General features: G+C 37.5%; 1 protein-coding gene across 2 annotated transcripts in view; it reads right to left on the bottom strand.

The window, feature by feature from the left end:
- LOC149141943 (F-box family protein) overlaps positions 1-21425 on the bottom strand; it is a 223048-nt gene that overhangs the window by 192467 nt on the left and 9156 nt on the right. For both annotated transcript variants that reach the window (XM_089447423.1, XM_089447422.1), the window contains exon 3: positions 10695-10828. In XM_089447423.1, the coding sequence (XP_089303549.1) occupies positions 10695-10828 (134 nt within the window). The remainder of the gene's footprint in view (positions 1-10694; positions 10829-21425) is intronic.

Raw genomic sequence — 21425 nt, forward strand, 5'->3', positions numbered from 1 at the left:
AAAACCTAGAAGTATATGATTTAGAAATCCCTAGGGTTTAGGGATAAAACCCTAGAGCTTTACCTCGAATATTGAAATTCGATGAATCTGTTGAATAGAGAAACCCTAGCTTTTACAATTCATAAAAGGAAGTAACATGCATTAGTAATTGATGACGAGGACAAGGGTGAGCATTTCTATGTCGATGAAATTGCAAGAAGCAAGAGTTGTCAAATCCCTCTAATACTCGGAACAAAAGATAAGTACACTAAATCTCTCTTTCTTAATTATTATTGCTTTATTATTAGATAGCCTTTTGTCTTTGTTTCCTTTGTTGGGTTATAATCATTCTTCCATGGCCTCCTAGTGAGGATTGTTGGTACATCATAAAGGTTGCCAAGGCTCTAGCAACAAATAGAAGCATTTCAAAGAACGAAGCAAAATATGTGGCAAAAAGACTCTCCCAGGAGTGATTTGTGTTCAAAAGGGACAAAATGTACTAACATCTATAATTGTACCTGATGACTGAAAGAGCTCCTAATTCAGAGGGAGGAGGCAGGGTAGCAAGTTCGAAGGATGTCGTTGTGATGAGATTTGTGGAGAGTCAGTAGTGATGGCAACATAGAGAAGTGCAAAGCAAGGATTCTCCTAGGAAGAGGGAGAGGACTATGAGGAATCGTTTGTTGGACTGAAGAAAGCTTTATACGAACCTCGAGTTTGGTATTCTCAGAATGATGGATATTTGATGAATCTTGATTGATCTTATATGATTTGTTTCTGATGAGAGTAGAAGGACTCATGTGGCAGAGGGAGTGGCCAGAATTGCCACAACAAGATCTGTTTCAGTGACAGAGGGAGCAACCAGTCAAGGTGATCGGAAAATAGTTGTGGCACAACACAACATGTGTTGAAGTACCGGCATGGCATGGTTGGATATGGATAGAGATGTCTCAAATGATGAAGTACAGCTGGAAGGATATATAGATTCGGTTTGGTCAGAGAGTGCAGAAGAGAACATCAGGATGAAGCTTGTCTACTTCAGGGACAAGCTTGGAGTAGTTGAGAATGCTTCCCACGGTTAGAGGGAGTGTTAATGTTGTAGAATCAAGGGCCATAGATTCTCCCTCAATCAAGGGTATTGACCAGGTCATGGGTAGTGACCAGGTGCCATGTAATGTAGCTAGGGAGATTGGCCCAGTGAGCATCAAGGCCCTAAGTGCTCCCCTGTCGGGGTTTACCTAACCATATTGCCAAGGGTTACTTGGCTAGTGGGTGGAGTGAGTGGCTCGTAGTATTTTTTGTTAGATTGTGTAGCTCAGACAGGTGTTCTAATCTCAAATGGTGTCTATGAGGCTAGAAACACAAATGGATTAATTATCTCCAATACCCAGAAAAAGTTTCTAAGGAAAATTGTCTTAATTAGATTTAATTAACCAATTTAATTATTTTCCTAAGTCTAACTTAGGAAAAGTGGTTAATTAATCAGGATTAATTGAGACAAATCAATTTTTCTCTAGTGACTTCTAGAAAAGTGATTTGATGGAGTCAAGATGATCTTAGCCATTGATTGTGAATAGATCATGGTCGTTGATTGTTCAACGAGAGATTATAAGAGGAGATCAATGGTCATTTGGAGAACACATTCATGAGTTAGAATTGCAGTGATAGCAAGGGCACAATGATAGCATGGAGGACACCAACAATTGAGTTCAACAATGATTGAAGATCGAGTTGTCGGAGAGAGATTTCTTCACAGTGATTTCTAGATTCCCAGAATTGGTGTGAATTCATTGTGGAGGCCGAGTTGCCAGAGGAGGAACGAATTTCCCAAAGAAAGTCGATTTGCAAGAGAGAATTTGAGTTTGCTAGTAGAGATCAAATTTCAAGACGAGGTCGTGATATTCTGCCAGGAAATGCGAGTTGCCAGAGGCTGAGTTATCTGTCAAGGCCGCACGTGCGGATTGATTCAGGGTTCCACAACAGACCAAATTGATTTTGAAAGGCCAAGTTGCTTCCAGGAGGTCAGATCATCTAACAAAAGTGAAGAAAATAATTTGCTAGAGGTTTGTTAATTTACAGCAGTGTATGTAATTTCAATTACAGAATTTCTAAAGATTAATAAAAACTCCCACCTACAGAACTAGTTTTCCCTTCAAGGTCTTTCCAAGGACAATTTGTCCAAAAATATCCATGTCTATTATTTTGTGTGTGATATTTTCTCAGCTTTTGTGATTTAATTTTGCTGAAGTTGCAGCAGTGTTTTATTCAATATTCGTCGTATATAATATATAGAAGACAAATAATCTTTTGAAGATAGGTGAATAATAACTTGATTAACTGCAACGGTTTTAAAAATTTCACATTTTTTACCATTCAATGACATGTGACGACATGTCGAAATAGTATATGCGCCCAGGGTTTCATCATGGGTCAGGAGGGTACCTGACATGACTCCAGTGACAACTTGGTAGATTGGTGATCCAAGGACCAGTCTTGTGTCAGGGGGTAACTAACTAGCCAAAGAGTATTTGGCTTATGGATGACTAGATCCCTTACAAAGGATATGTGACTAGTGGGTAACTACATCCTTTGCATGATGCTTATGCGGGATGCTTTCCACATATAGTGGATGGATTCATCAACATAGTTGAGCTCATTTAGCCTTTTCTTATGAGAATATATATTTTTTAACAAAGAGATACATTTGAAGAAGTCAAATGAATACTTTCCTAGCTAAGAGGGAGGGTTGAAATTTTGTAGCTGCGGTCAGTATTTATGTCGACAGGTCAAAGGGAAAACAAATTTTTATTTTATTAGGCTCCAAGATGGACAGGTCAGCCCCACCTCTTAAAGGGGTTTGACACTTGGTCAAATTACCCTTGATTTGATTCATATATATTGACCATTCGTCCTCCACATTTGGGATCACAACATCAACTCGGATCATCACAAGAAGAAGAATTTTGTTCACACGTGCAAAGGAGGAATAAGACATTTTGACCAGCAAAGTTTGACCTTTTCTGTTTGATCAGCATTAGCTTGGCCTTTTCTGGGATGCTTTGACTTGAATATTTGACTGGACTTTGACCAAATTTCTAGGTAGAATTATAAGTTGACTGAACATGTCTGACCAGCATTGACTGCAGATCAACTGTCACAGTTTGACCAATATTTCTGAGTAAGTTGCAAGGATAAAATTCAGCCTCTTTGACCACAGTTGACCAAGAGCAGCAGAGGCCAAAAGTCAGTCTGTTGACTAGATTTGACGAGTTGAACAGAAGATTGTTATTTCTCTCTCCTTTGACCAAGTTTGACTTGGAAAGTGGTGTGGTCAGTTTGACTTTGACTGGAATATCAAATTGTATCTCTCGTTAAATTGGATAATTTCTCCTAAGAAAAGGTTGCTGGGTTTTTCCCCGGTTAAGGGTTTTCCCAGGATAAGTTTTGTCTCTCTTGTGCATCTTTATTTACAATGATCTCTACTTCCCTACTGCATTTATGGTCAAAATTTTCCGAAGTATAATTGCTTAATGATCTGCAATGTGCTAAAGATAAAATTGTATCAATGGAAGTAATTATCTGGAACAGAAAATTGTGCTTGTCTAAATTGCACTTAAAAATCAACATATTGGCCAAAGAGAGCGATGTTCCCAATGCTGCAATTGTTTTTGTTCTTAGGAGTGAGTCTAGTACTGAGATATAGTGACTTTGCCTTCAGAGATTAATTGGAGCTTATATTTTGCATTTCCCTTGCCAGCAATAGCTTGGGCCATTAGTGCCATGAGTCTTCCCAAAAAAGAGCTATGTTTCCATCTCTAACTTCCCAAAAGCTATGATTTTGGATAAGATCAGCTGTTTGACCAAGCTGTATTCCAAAGATGTTAACCTTTGATATTTCCTTCCATGCATATATGTTGTGTTGAAGAGGACTTTCCACCAAAGGGGCACCAAGATACTTGGATGGAAGGGAACTCCTTTGAATGCCTAGGAGTCTAGCCATATGAAATTGAATGGCAAAGAGAGTATTGAAAGAGAAAAATTGTGATATGGCTAAACTGATAGAGGTACCAAAAGCTTCAAAGAAGTTATGCTTGAGAGTATAGCAATATGAAATTGAATGGCAGAGGCAGTGTTGAAAAAGAAAATTTGTGATTTGGCTAAATTGATAGAGGTACCAAAAGCTTCAAAGAAGATATTAAGGATAGACTTAAAGGCGATAGCTTCTCTCACCAGAGGACAACCCATGAGGAGCGTGTCATCAACAAATTGTTGGTGGAATAGCTTGGAATTCCAGTAAAAAGTCCTTTCAGAGCACCTTCTAGAGCAACAGCGTTTAGGCACATCCTGATCCTTCTGCCATTAGGAGAAATAGGGTCTCCTTGCCTTATACCTCTAGAGGGGAAAAAGGGAGCCGAGGGGGAACCATTTACAAGAATAGAGAAGAAATATTTTGTGGCAAGAGCCATGACCCAGTGAATCCAAAATTTGTCTAAATCAAAAGTTTTAAGCATATGAAAAATGAATGGCCAGCTAAGCCGGTCAAAAGCTTTTGACATATCTAGTTTAATCAACATGCCAGACATTTTCAAAGATTTCAGTGAATAAATCCATTCATGAGCTAAAAGAATGTTGCCCAGGATTTCCCTACCTTCAACATAGCCAATTTATTCAAGAGAGATGAGAGTAGGAAGGAGAGGTCTAAGTCTGTTAGCAATCCCTTTAAAGTTTAGAAATGATTTTATAGACCACATTACATAGTGCAATGGGGTGAAAACCAAAGGGAGAATCAGAGTGAATATCTTTGGGGATGAGAGAGATAAAGGTAGCATCCAAGGCTGTGAGGATGGAGAAGGAAGCCCTAGAATCTTCCACCAGTCTGCACACGTCTTCTCCTATGACTTTCCAACAATCTTGGAAGAAATCAGTAGTGAAACCATCCAGCCCAGGCAATTTATTTCAGGGCATTCTCATGACTGCTACCTCTACTTCTGTTATGGAGACCTCCCTTGCTAACCTTATCAGACTTGTTTGCATGCTTCTTGCATTCATGCCAAGTGGATGGACCTTCCTACAGATTGCCCTAGACTGCAGACCTATATTTCACCGCGCTGGATTTTGAGACTCTGTTCGTGCCCTTGCTCAGAGTGTGAGTATGTAATGGGACTCGTATTTTTTTACACCAGTTGCTATATTGGCTTGGTTTCCATTTGTATTGGACAGTGTTGCGGGGGAGCGCCTCCCCACCCGGTCCCGCTCCTAATCCGCGCTCCGAGTGATCGCGACTCGAGAGCAAGTCGGGAGCGCGCTCCCTAAAAAAAAAAGCTCCCTATCTCGGGAGCGTTTTGCCCTTTTTGCAATTTTTTTTTTGCAATGATGTTCCAAATGCAATTTTTTTTCAAAGAAACAAATAAGTTTTGAGTGGGGCAGCTTAATGATCAAGTCTATGGCCCTAGTATTGACATTCTCCTTAATATTCATTTTCATCCTTTTACTTAAATTTTTAACATTACCATGAAATGACTCAGGATGTTTGAGAGTGGTTCCGACCTCATTGGATTTCATATGCAGAAAGTAGAATTTTAGATTTCATTCAAAATCCAGCAGACTTATCAGTTTTTCAGGATTTCAGGATTGCAATGTTTCCATTGAATTTTGTAATGTATTAGGGTATGGAACTCGTGTTTAATCAAGAGCACCAATCCCTCTATGTACCTTGATGTTAGTGACATTGGTTGTCGAACTCCTCTATCATGACCCTCCTAAAAATGTACGCATCACTCAAACAAAATCTTGACTTGACATGCTATGCTTTTTCTATCTTATGTTAATGCTTAGAGGCTGATATTAATGACAAAGATCCTATACAGATACAGAGGTAATGACAAAGATACCTCTGGATATTAATGCTTAGAGGGTGATATTAATGACAAAGATCCTGATTTTCCAACAAGACAAAAAATTAGACGTTTCTCGTGGTGGCAAGAGGCCCAAGCATAAGCAATAGATAATAGATTTACTTGTCTTTTCTAGTTTCTAGTAGTTTTTATAACTAGTGACTCTTTCATATTTATTATGATATTTTTTTAAACAACATATGACAATTTAAGTTTGAAGTTGGCAATTATAACTCATTAGTAATGAATTATGAATATGATGCTTCATAAAAGTTGAAAGTTGTTTCATTTCATTTTATAACATTTCATTTCATGTTAGATATTATTTGTTGTAATGGTTACACTTAGCTTACAAGTACAACTTTGGTGATCAATGATGATAAATGTTATATATTGAATTTTGAAATCTTGAAACTTTAAGATTGATGAATCATGAGACTCAATATGTTGTATGTTACTATGTTACTAACTTGTGGACGTGGTTGATGAAGATTATAACTTCTTGATGATTGTTGTTATATGGTTCAATCTATGTTTTTTTATATTTTTTATATTTAATTCATCATTCTACATGTTTTTGTTGACATATATGTATCAAAATATAAAAATATAAAATATATATATATATATATATATTATATAAAAAACGCTCAGGGATTCGCTCCCAAACCGGGGGCTTCTGAAAATGTCGCTCCCGCACCCGTTTTCACTCCCGCTCCCCACTTTCGCTCCCGCTCCCAAGTAACACTGGTATTGGAGTTCTATATCTGCAATTAAACGGAATTTCCTCTTTTAAGGCCAGTGTAGAAGCTTATATGGATTTCTAGCCATGGTTTATGGCCATTTTCATCCTAGTTTTTATCGGTTCAGGCTGGCGGTTATGTGTGCATGTCATGATGTATCTGCTAAATGGCACAACCTGTCTATATAACCACCAGCGGTGACCAACCTTCCTTTTCCAGATTTTAATCTTCATTTCATTGTAAACACACTGAAGTGTTCCGAGGGTCAGAAGAGTTGGCAATGGTCTGTGCATCGATGACCAAATGATGACTAGACAAAGTCTGAATGCAGCTTCTGAGTCTGTCAAGTGCTCTACTGGATTGGAAAAGCATGGATTTAATAATAAATGAACCTAGTGGCAGTTTTAAGTTTTGCAGGTTTGGTTTTGTGCTTCTGTTCAAGATCGACATCCTTGACCTTGCAACTGTTGATATAGCTTTAAAACTTGAAAGTCAGGTCTCAGAGTGTACTTAGCATTTCAACAAGATGCCAAGTTGGCGGGCTGATTCAATGGGCACTCAACCATATGTGCTAAAAATACAATGCTCATTTAAAATGTGCTGAATATATTCTTTATGTGAAGAAGTTTTATGTCTCCTGCTCACCGTTCGGAAGCAATTTATTGTCACAGTCAGTTTCAGGAATCAACAGGAAGAATTTAAGCCCAGCAGTCTTTACAGAGGCAAAATCTCTATTCTAAGAAATACATGGTAACTAGTGAACTGGCCATCAAGCATTTGAGACTCAGAAAAGCTCAGCCTTTGGGTTGCTCTGGCGCCCATGTCTTGTATCTAGACTGCCCAGAGCTTGTGGAGCTAAAAATAAAGGCTTTCAACAACCTTAATCCTGAGAAAATGTTGCTGCAATGCCCCGCCCTGCAAGTGGTGCATGCTGCATATTAAGATGAAATGTTAGTGATACCATTCAAAGCAAAGGTAGATTGTCCCTTCCAACATGAAACTTCGCATTTTTCTACAAAGCGAATGTAATGACCTATTTCAATATAAAGGCAAAAGAGTATTAGCATGCATATGATAACTACATATGCACTCGCATGCCTTCCACTAGTATACTTATTAAATAATTAGGAAAAATGTTTAAATGAATGAAAAATGACTAAATACCTAAATTATTGAGAAAATAGATATTACCTAAAATCCGACACTCAAAATATACATATTAAATACTTCGTACTTATAAGGTTGTTAAATCAAATTTACAATTCCAATCCTTCTAAAATAAATATTGATCATTATAGATTTTAAAGTTATAAGTTAATTATTGTTAATATATATAGGTACATAAATATACATTTATAAGTTGATATGTAAATATATATAACTATTGATTATTTTATTATAATTAAATTTTATAAAAATTAAAAATTATTAAAGTTTAAAACATGTCAACATATCAAGATATGTATCCTCACCTCCCTTTACACGTAAAGCTTATATCTACCAAATAAAATCTGATGAGGGTGGTGGAAGAAGGCAGTGACCGCCTAGGAAAGGTACTTATCCCAAGCACGCAGAGGCAGGAAGGGAGGAATTTTTTGGGAAAGAAAGACTGGAAGGAGAATGGGAAGTCTGAATCAGAGCCGGAGATTCGATTCAGAGCTGGATATCCGAATCAAAATTTGATAATTGAGCAATTATTCTTGAAGCTTTTCGGCACGGGAGACCAAAATACTCCAATTAGGGACTATTTTGGAGCTGAGTACCAAGGCTGTGCTCAGCTTGGCTGGGAGGATTGGTCATTTGGTAACCAGACCAAAATTGGAGCGAGGATAACCCAGAATCTGGGATCGACATCAAACTCAGAAGAAAACAGGTATTTAGAGTGAATTGATAAGTTCTGTTCTTAAATTTCATTGTATGCAATGTTCGAAGTAAATTTCTAAGTTTCTGAATTAAGAACCCTTACAGCGAATGTCATTGTGTTGAGAAGAATTCAAAGGAAGCTTCTGAACAAAAATGCAAAGAATGAGGCCTCCAGGTCAAAGGAAATTAACCTCAAAATTAGATGAGGTGTCAATTTTCTGGAAAGATGGTGAGAAACGGACAGATAGCAGACAGGTGGCAGAGCTTGCCTTGTTTAAAGGACATTTGACAGAGATTCAGGGAACGACATCAATAGCTCCAGATTTAAAGGAGAAGGATCAGCAGGTAGAGTATTCAACAACTGTGGAATATTCCAGATTTGAAGGCAGCTGATTCCTTTCAGTTCCAGATTTCCTGTAACAAATCAAATATTGTTTTTAATTTTAGTTTATTGATAGGTTTTGTTTCCTAAAAGCTAGTTATAGCTAGAGGTTTGTAATATATATAAATACTAGCATGTGTAATGTAACAGTGGTTGGCTTTTAGGTAAAGATACAGGCTTGCAATTTTTGTAAAACTTTATACTTTCAAATAACATTTAATCAAAGGATTCTGGTTTCAGCATATGGCAGATTTGTTTACTGTGTGAGTATTTTCCTATATTTTCAGAATCTGATCTTCTAAGCATTTTGAAATTGTGTGGAACATAAGAAAGGCTAAGCTGAGGATCAGCTTCCCTTATTTCACCCAGAAATGTTATAGTCAGCAATGGGTGGATAATATAGATAGGTTGTTTATATTGTTTCTCTGCATCTGGAAATTGTTGCCCTGATTCCATATAATTGAGATGTGTTCTGTTGTTGAGCTATTGAAGGTTTTTCTCTACGCTTCTAGTCTTATCAGGTGATTTATATATTCAGGTTGGGTATGATTGTCATCTAAGATTTCCTTCAGTCTTCTTTCATCATTTTTCAAGCTACGGTTCTGTCAGAGTTGAATGCTAGCACTTTGATTGGACCTCTGAAGGGTAGGGCTTTATTTATTTAAGCGAGGAGTTTAGTCACTTTAGCAACCACCTCTCAACAAACCCCTCAGCTTCAACAAACCCCTCAGCTTGTTGCCTTAGCACAGTTTCCCAACCAGAAACTATCTACAAGGAAAGTAACAACACCCACAAAGCCTGAGATCTTTTAGGGTAAGAAATCAGAGTACCTTTCAGTCGGGAAGAAAGGAAGGCCAGCAATAAACAAGGGACCTTAACTTAGAAGTCGCGTGTCTTTGAATTTAAACAACGAAGTGTGGGTGGCATGCCACATATAAGTTTGTTATTAGCCCTCATTCCTATAGAACATTATCCTAGATGTCTAATGTAGTAGAGATCCACTTCCAACGAGGCTTACATAAAATAGTTCATTGTGCCATATAAACACTGTCACATTGGCTGTTTTAGATTTCGTTATCAGTGGAAGGGTTGATTATACACAAAATCAATGTACATCTATGTAGAAAATCAATGCTTAAGTAGAGATACTAGATGCAGAAGATAAATAATTGCATGAAAGGGGTCCCTTGTCCCACAAACAAGGGGTCTCATACATCAGTTTGACATCTGGCTATGTTGTAACCTTAAATATTATTATTAAAAGCAGAATAGGCAAGGGCATTGCCAGACAAGTTTTCAACTTCTGTGAATCTGAAATGCCAATAATAACAGGCAGAAGGTAAATTTTATGTCGGATTGTTACATAATTCAAGTCCACCAGGAGGACATAAGACTATATACTGAGCTCTGACTGTTTTGGTATTGATGCTTACCATGTCCCTCATAGGCGAGGGAAAGAGCAGAAAAAAACTCTATATTGATGTCAGGTGATGCAACTAACTTTTTGGTATGCAAATGAGTTATTATAACAAACGGATATCTACAAATGAATCTCACAATGCCTCAAAAACTAGTATATTTAAACATGTCATAATAAATGCATTGTACCCAAGATACACGCCATTCCAATATCAAAAAGATTTTAGGAAAAATGGCCCAATTAGTAGTAGATATAGGCCCAAGTTCTAACAACAAATATGATATCAATGACAAAAAACCTAATGAAACGAACATTTGCATTACCATCTTTCAAAATATAAGAAAGAGACAAAAGAAGGTTCTGATACAGTCTGTGAAAAGTATTAACACGTAATGCAAGAATAAGCTACCCACTGCTTTCACACGATTGCATTCGACACCTCGGCCTTGTTGAAGACAAAGTGCAAGGCTATACTGCGCTCGCACATGGCCTGTGAAAGCTGCTCGATAAAACCACTTCACAGCCTCTTTATTGTTTGGGGGTTCCACTGCAACCAGGTAACAAGTGCCATAAGACGATCACATCCTGTTATGACAAACTGCTAAAACATGCAACCCCACTAGCATCTTACCAAAGAAGAAAAGTTTCTGGTATCAACAGATAAACTATATTTTATTCAAAATGTCAGAATACTTAATAAGTTAATATTACAGACTTGTATCTTAAAAAACAAAATATGCAATAAAGACGATGTTTCTCTTTTTTTTGCTTTTTTCCATGTGACAAAATTTACTTCCAAAAATTAAATTCATATGATATGGGATTTGGCAAATTTCAGAGTGAACATCATTCCTAACAAACCACATTATGTGATGATCAGGTATATAATAGTAACCCATCTTGGAAATTGACCATTTTTATGAAAAATAAAACTAATCTCATACAATAAACCATTCCCACACTTGAGTATACAGACAATATATATCTTCCTTCTTCGGCCTTGGTCTTTATTCAAGGCCATATATATCTAATTTAGTCGACTTATGCTACATCATCTGTGTCATGATATATTTCTTTATTCTTAATTGTGGGAATGGTTCATCAAATTAATGAACCATTCCCACAATTAAGAATAAAGAAATATATCATGACACAGATGATGTAGCATAAGTCGACTAAATTAGATATATGGCCTTGAATAAAGACCAAGGCCGAAGAAGGAAAAGAGAAAATAGCAAATCTAACACAAGCTCAAACTCTAATCAGGTTTGCCACACTTTCACATCTTGGAATATAAGTGTATGCATGCTCATAAGTAAACAAGCCCTATGTGTGTGTATGCTATTGGCAGGCAGAGGAATGCCATAAAAACAATTTAAACTTTTAAGCATTACAGACCAAAATTCCATAAAGTTCCTTGACTATTTATAACAATATTAGTTTTCCAAGTTAAACATTGACTAATTACTCTACAGTTTCAATGAAGGTTAAACATAGAACAAAGTTTTTGTTATCACTCAAAATTGTCCTTTAAGAATTCAGCCTTAAAGGGTTCCAAATGGACAGTTGAAACTTTAGGGACACTTTCTGTCACCAATAGTGCAACTCTTGCTTCAGAATCAGTGCTTGCTGATTCTAGTGGGGTACCCTATGGGATCTTGCTGATCTGTGATAGAATATCTTTGACACTGCAACCTCACTCTTCAGACCAGCAAAATGAATTTTCAGATCTGCAATTGATGTTTGCAGTTTTGGAATGAGACTCAAAATTGTTGAAAAGATTGTTTGAATTCAGCTGTAAAATTCAAAAGTTATGTGATCGGTGCCAAGAAGAATAAAGAAAGAAATAAAAACTGAAAAAACATCAGCAAAGTCATTATAAGACTGAATCTTCTTGGTAAAAGACTTTCAATCTGAATCTATAAACATGTAAGAGTGATAAACAAAATAATTCTCACACCATTCAAGCATCCATCATTGACCAAAGACAAAGAATGACGACTTTTCTTCAATAATCAGATTTCTTAAGTACAAGATATGAACTATTCAGATCATAACCATGCAAATGGCCAAAGGACCTAATGGGATTCAATCATGACTTAGAATCCTTGTCTCCGAACAATTCTTGGAGATATGATCGACAAAAGAATTATACAAGAGATTTGAATTATGAAAACTCTTGAATGCTGCCTAGAAACTCAGACATGAAAAGAAAAAGAGAATCAAGTAATGGAAGGAAGAAACACTGAAGATGCACCGATGGATTGAACTCCCCGTTTATGGTTGGAGATCTCTTTTAATTCAAAGAATGTGATCCAAGTTTGGCATCCTTTTCTGATTGCATATAGTTAGATTAGAGTAGAACGCAATCAACAGTATTGGTGATGTCTTAGAAAGACAACATAGCAGGGTTGAGATTCTTTATCAATTTCTTTAGTGATTTCTATATCACCCAGGAGGTTCGATATATTTAGCATTGTTAGGATGCTTGTGAATAAGAAGAGTTTAGACAATTAATGAGAGCAATACAGCTGCATTGGCCATAAGGTAGGATGACAAAATCTTATCAATTAATCATAGGAAAAAGACAATAAGTGGGGAGATGGCCTCAATAAGCACAAGTACTACATACTAGAGGAGAATGAAGGAATCCTTGTCAACTACTTGATGTGAACATCCTAAACCAGTGGATGTGCATAAGGAATGTGCATAATCATACAAAATGCATTCCTACAATGGACGTTTACACTCAATATTGGATGATTCTGAGATGTTTGCTTCAACTTACTTTCAATTGACTATGGATAAAGGCAATGATAAGGCCTTTGGTAAATGAACAACACAGGAGACTTGCCTAAGAAGGGGATAGACTAGAAAAGTGTCTAGCACCAACAATAAAAGTGGTCATGGAACAAAGGCATTTTGTCTAGCAGAAGACCTAGCAAATTTGGATGTATGGCATGATCATATATGAGACAGTATGAAGTATGGCATGATCAACTATGATGTCACGGATGTGAAGGATAGACATCCAATTAGAACATTTTCTCTAGCGGAAGACCTAGCAAATTTGGATGTATGGCATAATCATATATGAGACAAAGTATCAAGTATGGCATGATCAACTATGATGTTATGGATGTGAAGAATAGACTATCCAATTAGAACAAACTTGTGATGCAAGATGGCTGGTATAGTCAAAAAAACCTAATAATGCAAAATGACATTCCTAATAAGGTAAACCCAATGATAGAGGACAGCCTATTTAGTGAGGACAACCTCAAAACATGGGAGAGTATGTACCAAAGGAGCAACTTGGTGAGGATGGGTGAAAAGGGGAGAGGGGGAGAGAAAGGATGGGCTAATTAATGTGCATGGCCTAGTTAAAGTGTAGAATCTAATTAATGTGGATGATTAGACATTTAGCACATCCTTTCCCAAGAAGGATGTCCTACACTAAGAGAGGATGTCATGCTTGATGAAGATGTCCTACCCAAAGGACTCCCTGAATGATGAGGACTTTACATGCAATAGGAACATCACAAAGGATAATAATGTCAAAGACATCATCCTAGATGAAGATGATGTACAAGCAAAAGATATCATCACTCTAATGAAAGGCAATCCTAGAGAATGTCTAAGTACAAAGTTAGATGTATCATCAAAGAGGCATGTTATCACCTGCCGCCTACACCTACATACAAGTCAATGAGAAAAGCCTTCAACCCCACAAGGTGTGGTTGGTGGCAGGGAACTCAGAGAAGGGGTTGTCACACTAATCCCAACTCTCTCCGTTTGAGCTATCTCCTAAGTTAGCTAAGGGGGGTGGTCCCTAATGAAAAGTTAAGTTAAAAGATGTGAGTTTCTAGGAGAGTGTTATAATGGAAATGGATTACTTTTAAGGATTTATGAGCAAATAAGAAGTAAGCAACTTCAAATAACAATGTCAATCATTAATATGACAAAAACCATAAAACCAGTGCCTTATAAGGAATTTGTTCAACAATTTAAAGATATATTTGCTCAAAGTAAAATGTAATGCTCTCAAAAGAGAAAGCAAAGTAACCCTAAAATGTAAACAAAAATTGTTAGCATAAGACATGTAAGATACAAAATGGTTTTTTTAAAAGAGATTTAAATTTAGAAGTGTTGGCTTCTATACAAGCTATGTGCCAAAACCCCTGCAAAACCACTTTGTAAAATAAGACTATGAAAGCTCAAAGAACAAATGAAAGCTCTTTTAAAAATGTATCAAGAGTGGGTCGGTCTCTCCAAAGACTTCCCCTCACGCTTGATTCTGTGATCCCAACAAGATGTTCCTTCTAGAAAACTTCAATTGAGAATTCCATATAGATTTAGCAATAAACAATGATAAGAAACTCTAGAGATTTATTTAAAACCAACTAGAGCATTTTATACCTAGAGCATACTTCTAAATCAAATGTCAATGCAAGATAGCTCTACATTAACAAATCTACAAGAGCATATGGAAACAAATTAGATCAAAGCATGAGTAAAAGGAATTATACCAATGATCAACAATTCATCACACTCCCAAAGGAGGAACACCTCATGAATGAAACCCCAAAGTCTTTATTGATATTTTTGAAAGTGTACAAGGCACCAGCGCTTTCACAAGCACAATAGCTAGTAACAATATGATACAAATGAGAGCTCAAGGCTCTATTATATAGAACTATGGGAGTCAATCTCAATGTAGAAGTGATTAAACAAGTGGCATGAGGTGACAATCCCAAAGAGAAATTCGAATTTATTGAATGGAACTCCAATGCCAAGTGCAAAAATCGATTTCTGGCAAGTGGACATCATCTCCTTCTTCCCTTGTGTACCAAATTCGAATTTTATGATGGAATGGCACGTGTATATGGGTGGTAACCCATGTGAGGACAATTTCCCACAAAAATCTCCACCATAGTTGTGGGGGAGCGCCCCCCCCCCCGAACCAGCTCCCGAATCGCGCTCCGGGCGGGAGCGGCTCCTGAGCAGCTCGGGAGCGCGCTCCCTAAAAAAAATTTGCGCTCCCTGCCCTGTTCGGGAGCGTTTCAGGGAGCGATCGCTCCATCGCTCCCGGAGCGATTTTTAACGCCCAGGAGCTATCGGGGAGCGATCGCTCCCGGGCGTTAAAAATCGCTCCGGGAGCGTTTCGACGGGCGTCGGGAGCGATCCGGCTGAAAAAATTGGACGCCAAAAAAATCGAATTACAATTAAAAAAAAAAAAAAAAAAAAAAAAATTGGTTTTAAAAGGCCAATGGGCCTAAAAAAATTTCATTGTTACTTCATTGAGCAAGAGCAAAGGAGCGAGGAGCAAGTGCCGAGGAGCGAGGAGCAAGCCTGCAGAGGTAAGTAGCTTAGTAATTTAGTTAGTTTAGTTAGTTAGGTAGTAATTTAGTTAATTTAATTTAGTTTATTGAGTTTAAAAATCATGAATTTAAATTAAATTAATTAATCCCAATAAATTAAATTAATTTGCAGATTCAAGAATCAAAACCCTACAAACATCAAACACCATGGACCTGGCTATATTTCTTGGCATTTTCCTCTTCCTGGTCCCTTTTATGGTTATTATGGTGCTGGAGAGTAGGAAACGGAGGGGCCAAACTGAAGAGGGGGATGAAGAAGCTGGAGAAAGTCAAATTGGTGAAAACCCCGGTGAGGAGGAGCTAGAAGAGGGTGAACATGACCCTCAAAAAACTAAACAATACCAAACTCCATTGTGGAAATATGTTAACAGGGCTGAAACAGGGAGAGGGGGTGGAACCACTAAATTTCATTGCCCCCATTGCAACACTGATTACACAGGTTCATACACTCGTGCTAGAAGACACCTCTGCGGGAAAAGGCCATGGGATGGAGACAAACAAATAGGAATCAAAACTTGTACAGCGGTGTCAGCAGCGGATAGAGCCAAATACATAAGGAAAGAGGAGGAAGCCCAATACAGATCAAAAAAATCAAGGGGTTTCGTTGAACCAAGCTCACAGTCACAAAGAACTCCTTCAGCATCCTCCCAAGGCAGTGGATATGGAGGCACAGGGTCATCATCTTTAAGGCGTAGAACCATATCAGATTTCCTTGATGAGGGGTGTAGGAATGATGTGGATTCAAAGGTTTACAGGTTTCTCTATGCATGTGGGATACCATTCAATGTTCTTCGCTCACCTTATTGGCACGAAATGGTTTCTGCCATAAATGATGCCCTTAAAGGATACAAGAGCCCTGGGCATGACAAGGCAAGAACCGTTGGCCTTGATCATGAAAAAGCAAAAATATCACATTCTTTGAATAGAATGACAAGTTCTTGGACTGACCATGGGGTGTCCATTGTATTTGATGGATGGACAAATGTAAAAGGCAAGCCATTGATAAGTGTTCTTGCTGTGTCTGTTAGTGGTCCCATCTTTCTAGTTGCACATGATTACTCAGACAAGTTCAAGACCGCCATCAACATTGCAGAAGCATTACTTGAAACAATTGAGCGTATTGGCCCATACAATGTCATCCAAGTCATCACTGATAATGCTCCTAATTGTAAGGCAACGGGAGCAATTATTGAGGATAAATACCCCAACATATTTTGGTCTGGATGTTTGGTTCACACATTGAACCTTCTGTTGCATGATATTGTCAAGAACAAAAATGAACAATACCAATGGATTGGTGATTTGTACAAGAAAGGCAAACAAATGAAAAAATTTATTACAAATCATAGCAATACCCATGGCCTTTTCCGCAGTCACTCGAGATTGGAGTTGTTGAAGATTGCGAAGACCAGATTTGGTAGCTATTACCTCACCTTCAGGCGCCTTTTGAAGATAAGAGAGGCATTAGCTAGCATGGTATCAAGTCCACATTGGCAGGTATTAAAGGAAAGGGCTACAAATGTAGCTGACATGGCAGGTTTTGTAATGGTGGAGGAGGCCGCTCTTGATGGGCAGTTTCGGACAAGTGTGAAGCAGGTATTGGATTTCACCAAGCCAATTTATCACATGATTCAGTTTGTAGATACAAACAAACCAGTGATTGGCGAGGTGTATGAGCAAATGGATAACATGTTGGGGAAATAAAAGACATTGTTCATAATAGAGATCCCAACTTGTACAAACTGATTCATGATTGTGTGTGTGAACGGTGGAATAGGCTTAATCTTCCACTACATTGCTTGGCGTATATCCTTACGCCAAAATACTACTCTACATCTTGGTTGGGCCAACCTGCAGTAGGGGGTGGGGTTAGGACCAAACCCCATTTAGATCCAGAGGCAACTAAAGGGTATTTGGAAGCATTAGAAAAGTTGGTACCTGACAGGGAGGAATGTGCCGTTGTGCGCTTTGAAATAGGCAGATACTTCAGTGGCACTGGTTTGTATGGTAACTTCCATGCAATGGACGACAGAGATGGATTTGATACTCTCACATGGTGGGAAACATATGGCGGGCATGGACTTTTGCCAAAATTGGCAAAAAAAGTTCTTTCACAGGTTGTAAATACTTCTTCTGCAGAGAGGTGTTGGAGCACCTACAGCTACATACATAATGTGAAAAGAAACAGACCCAATGAAAACCGAGCAGAAATCTTGGTTTATGTGCACTACAACTTGAGGTTGTTGAGTCATTACTGTGATCGGGCTTATGAGGATCCCACATATAAAATTTGGGACAATCACCCAGAGGATGACAATTTGGAGGTGGCATTGTACATATTGAAGAACTGGAAGAGGAACTTGTAAGGGATGACGATGAAGCAGCTGCAGCAGCCATGCCACCTCCACCTCCACCTCCACCATCCAGTAGCAGTGCTCGAGGTCCGAGTCTTGTTCCTTTGCTGTCGCCACCTCCATCTACACCCTCACGTGGAGGTTCTAGTTCTGGTCGTCGGTCTGTGCGGGAGACTCCTAGAAGACCACCACGACCTGCTTATACTCCTAGAGACTCTCGTGGCAAGGGCCACATGTAGATTCTGATTTACAGTTTACTTGTCTTTTTTAGTTTCTATTAGACTTTAGTTTTCATAACTATTGAGTTTTGAGTCCTTGACTCTTGACTCTTGACTCTTTCATATCATAATGATATTTTTTGTAAACAATATATCACTGTGACAATGAAAATTTGAAGTTTGAAGTTGGGCCTTGGCAATTATAACTCATTGGTAATGATGTGAATTATGAATATGATGCTTCGTGAAAGACTAAGGTTGTTTCATTTCATTTCATTATTCATGTTTCATTTTATAAATTTATAACATTTCATATCATGTTAACAGTTAGAAGTTAGGATTTAGAAATATCTTAGATATTACTTCTTGTAATGGTTAAACTTAGCTTACAAGTACAACTTTGGTGATCAATGATGATAAATGTTATTGAATTTTCAATTTTGAAAGCTTGAAGTTGAAACTTTAAGATTGAATTTGATGAATCATGATTCATGAGACTCAATATGTTGCAGTTGTAATATGTATTTTACTAACTTGTGGACATGGTTGATGACGATTATAATTTCTAGATGATTGATGTGATATGGTTCAATGATCAATCTATGTTTTTTTATGTTTTTTATGTCTAATTTATCATTCTACATGTTTTTGTTGACATATATGTATCAAAAATTAAAAATATAAAATATATATATATATATATTTTTAAAAAATCGCTCCCGGATTCGCTCCCAAACCGGGAGTTTTTGAAAATGGTCGCTCCCAAGCAACATGGATCTCCACCAAATATTCTCCCAAATCCTCCCAAATGTGCATTAACTTCACAAATTCGAATTTTCAAGTAAGTAGCTTTCTCATTTAATGTCAGAAATCCGATTTTATTTGAGCACATGTCATTTCCTTGATTTTAGGAATCCACATCACCTTGGGACTTCACTTTAACTCCTCCATAATTTTCCACCTCATTTCCACAACATTTAACACGTGTAGATATTTATTTTTCTCCATTTATTTAATTTTTAGCTTAATTAATTGTCAGATTTCCCACTAAACTTAGGAAAAATGAGTTTTGAGGGTTCAAAACACAATTTTAATCCCTTAAAGTGTGTCATAGTAGAAATTTGAGGATGAGAGGTGCAAATTTCGTTACTCATACCCCATACAACTTCTCTAGACATCACTTATTACATTACAAATGCAACTTTTCTTGCAATTTCCGCAGTAGAAAATTAAAAAAATGACTACCTAGACCTAACCAAATTCCACAAAAAAATTTGTCTGATCTAGTATGGTAATATACATCGACTCTAAACATTAAGACGTGTTAGGGGCTCAACCTTCAAACCATCACCCTGGATTTGGGGTAAAAAGTGATTGAAAAAACCCAGAAAATTATCCGCCTCTGAAAAAAGGGATAATTAACCAGATAAAAAAAATACTCGAAAGTGTACTCATTTGTTGATCGAGTCCCAACATCTTAGGCCTGCTACAAACTCAAAACTCATCATTACTAGTATCACTTATTACAATTCCCCGCAGGGTGTGGAATCTAGCTACAAGAAAGATGATGAGAAATAGAAGTAGAGTTTAAAAACTCTTGTTGACTGATGATATCTGATGGTACAAGTGTCCTTTGGATCATCTTTGGGCATGGAGTCTTCATATAATCATCAAGCGCCACTCTAGTTGTCAACAAGGCCATTATAAAGAAATGCCATACTTCATGAGGAGATGAGTTGGAAAAAATTTAGCACAAATGACCTAAGAATTTTCCCAACATAATAATGCATACAATGATGTACAAGCGAGAGATATCATGAACTCTAATGAAAGGCAATCCTAGAGAATGTCTAAGTACAAAGTTAGATGTATCATCAAACAGACCATTATAAAGAAAGGGCATACTTCATGAGGAGATGAGTTGAAAAAATTGAGCACAAATGAACTAAGAATTTTCCCAACATAAGAATGCACCCTTAAAGGCACCATTTTCAAATGGGAGATGGCCTCATCCTGCACATGTGGTGATAGAAAGAGATGTAGTCTAACTCCCAAAACATGAAGGATAGAAAGAGATCTAGTCTAACTCCCAGAACATGAAGGACGTCTCCAAACGATAGTGTCAATGGTGCCATCATCACATCCTAAAATTGGTAAGCCACAATATGTGGATTGCACGTCCAAATGTGCATTATAAGATGAGCCCTTCAAGTTCAACAAGAGCATGAAGAGAAACCTATGTAAGGTCCTATAATGTTCTCCTTGATAGACCAAAGAAAAGAGTGTCTTTCCACCTAAAGACCTGTGAGTGTTGACCTTCCCCCTGCATTGTCTTTTCATGTTGTCTTTTCATTTCTTATTGTACATGCAAATAAAAAAGGACATCACCCCCTTGTAGCAAGCTTTTGGCACATAAGCATAGCATGCATCTTCTTGCAAAGTTTACTACTACCACTGTTGTTAGAATAGAAAGGTCTTCTACACTATAGACTTATCAATAAAGTCACTTTTTGACTTTAGGTTACTTTATGTTATTTGTCGTATTAATGATTTAAAGTACACAAGTAAATTTACAATCTATGCATTTAAGATTTGTGCAATTAGGGTTTATTTCATCTCAGTGTTACAAAGAGAGGGTTGTGCTCTTTATTTTAATCCAAGAATCATTCTCTCTTTCAATTCTTATGTTCTCGGTTTTTTTTGGTTCAGGTTTTATAATATGGTATCAGAGCCACAGTGAGAGGAAGTTGAACCAAAGCAAGAGAAGGGCCTAGGGACTTCCAAGTTCAGTGACAGACCAAGGGACTCCATTCGATAACACCAAGAAGTTGAAGGGGTTTTTGGACCAACCAAACTAGGTATTGTTATTCTGGTTCAAAAGACAAACATCATTCTTTTTGCTCAATTTAAAGCTAGGTTCAAATATTATTTTGATTTAAAGCCATATGTTTAAAAAAATCCCAGCTAAATCAAAAGATTAAAATCAAAAAAGAGTGGTAAGAACACTAATTTGCTGAATTCTAGACAAAAAAAATTGGGGTAATCAATTTTTCAGTCATATGACTGTACGGATAAATTGTATAAGCATATGGGCAGTCTATACTAACCTAAGAAACCGGATTCATCCTCCCCCCTCGTGTCCCGAATCCCACGAATCGGACATGATTCTCTAGGACATGTGTCCGATTCTT

The sequence above is a fragment of the Pinus tabuliformis genome, chromosome X (genome assembly GCF_031772625.1).
Source record: "Pinus tabuliformis cultivar Carrire ecotype Pingquan chromosome X, CPIR1, whole genome shotgun sequence".
NCBI classification, from domain to species: Eukaryota; Viridiplantae; Streptophyta; class Pinopsida; order Pinales; family Pinaceae; genus Pinus; species Pinus tabuliformis.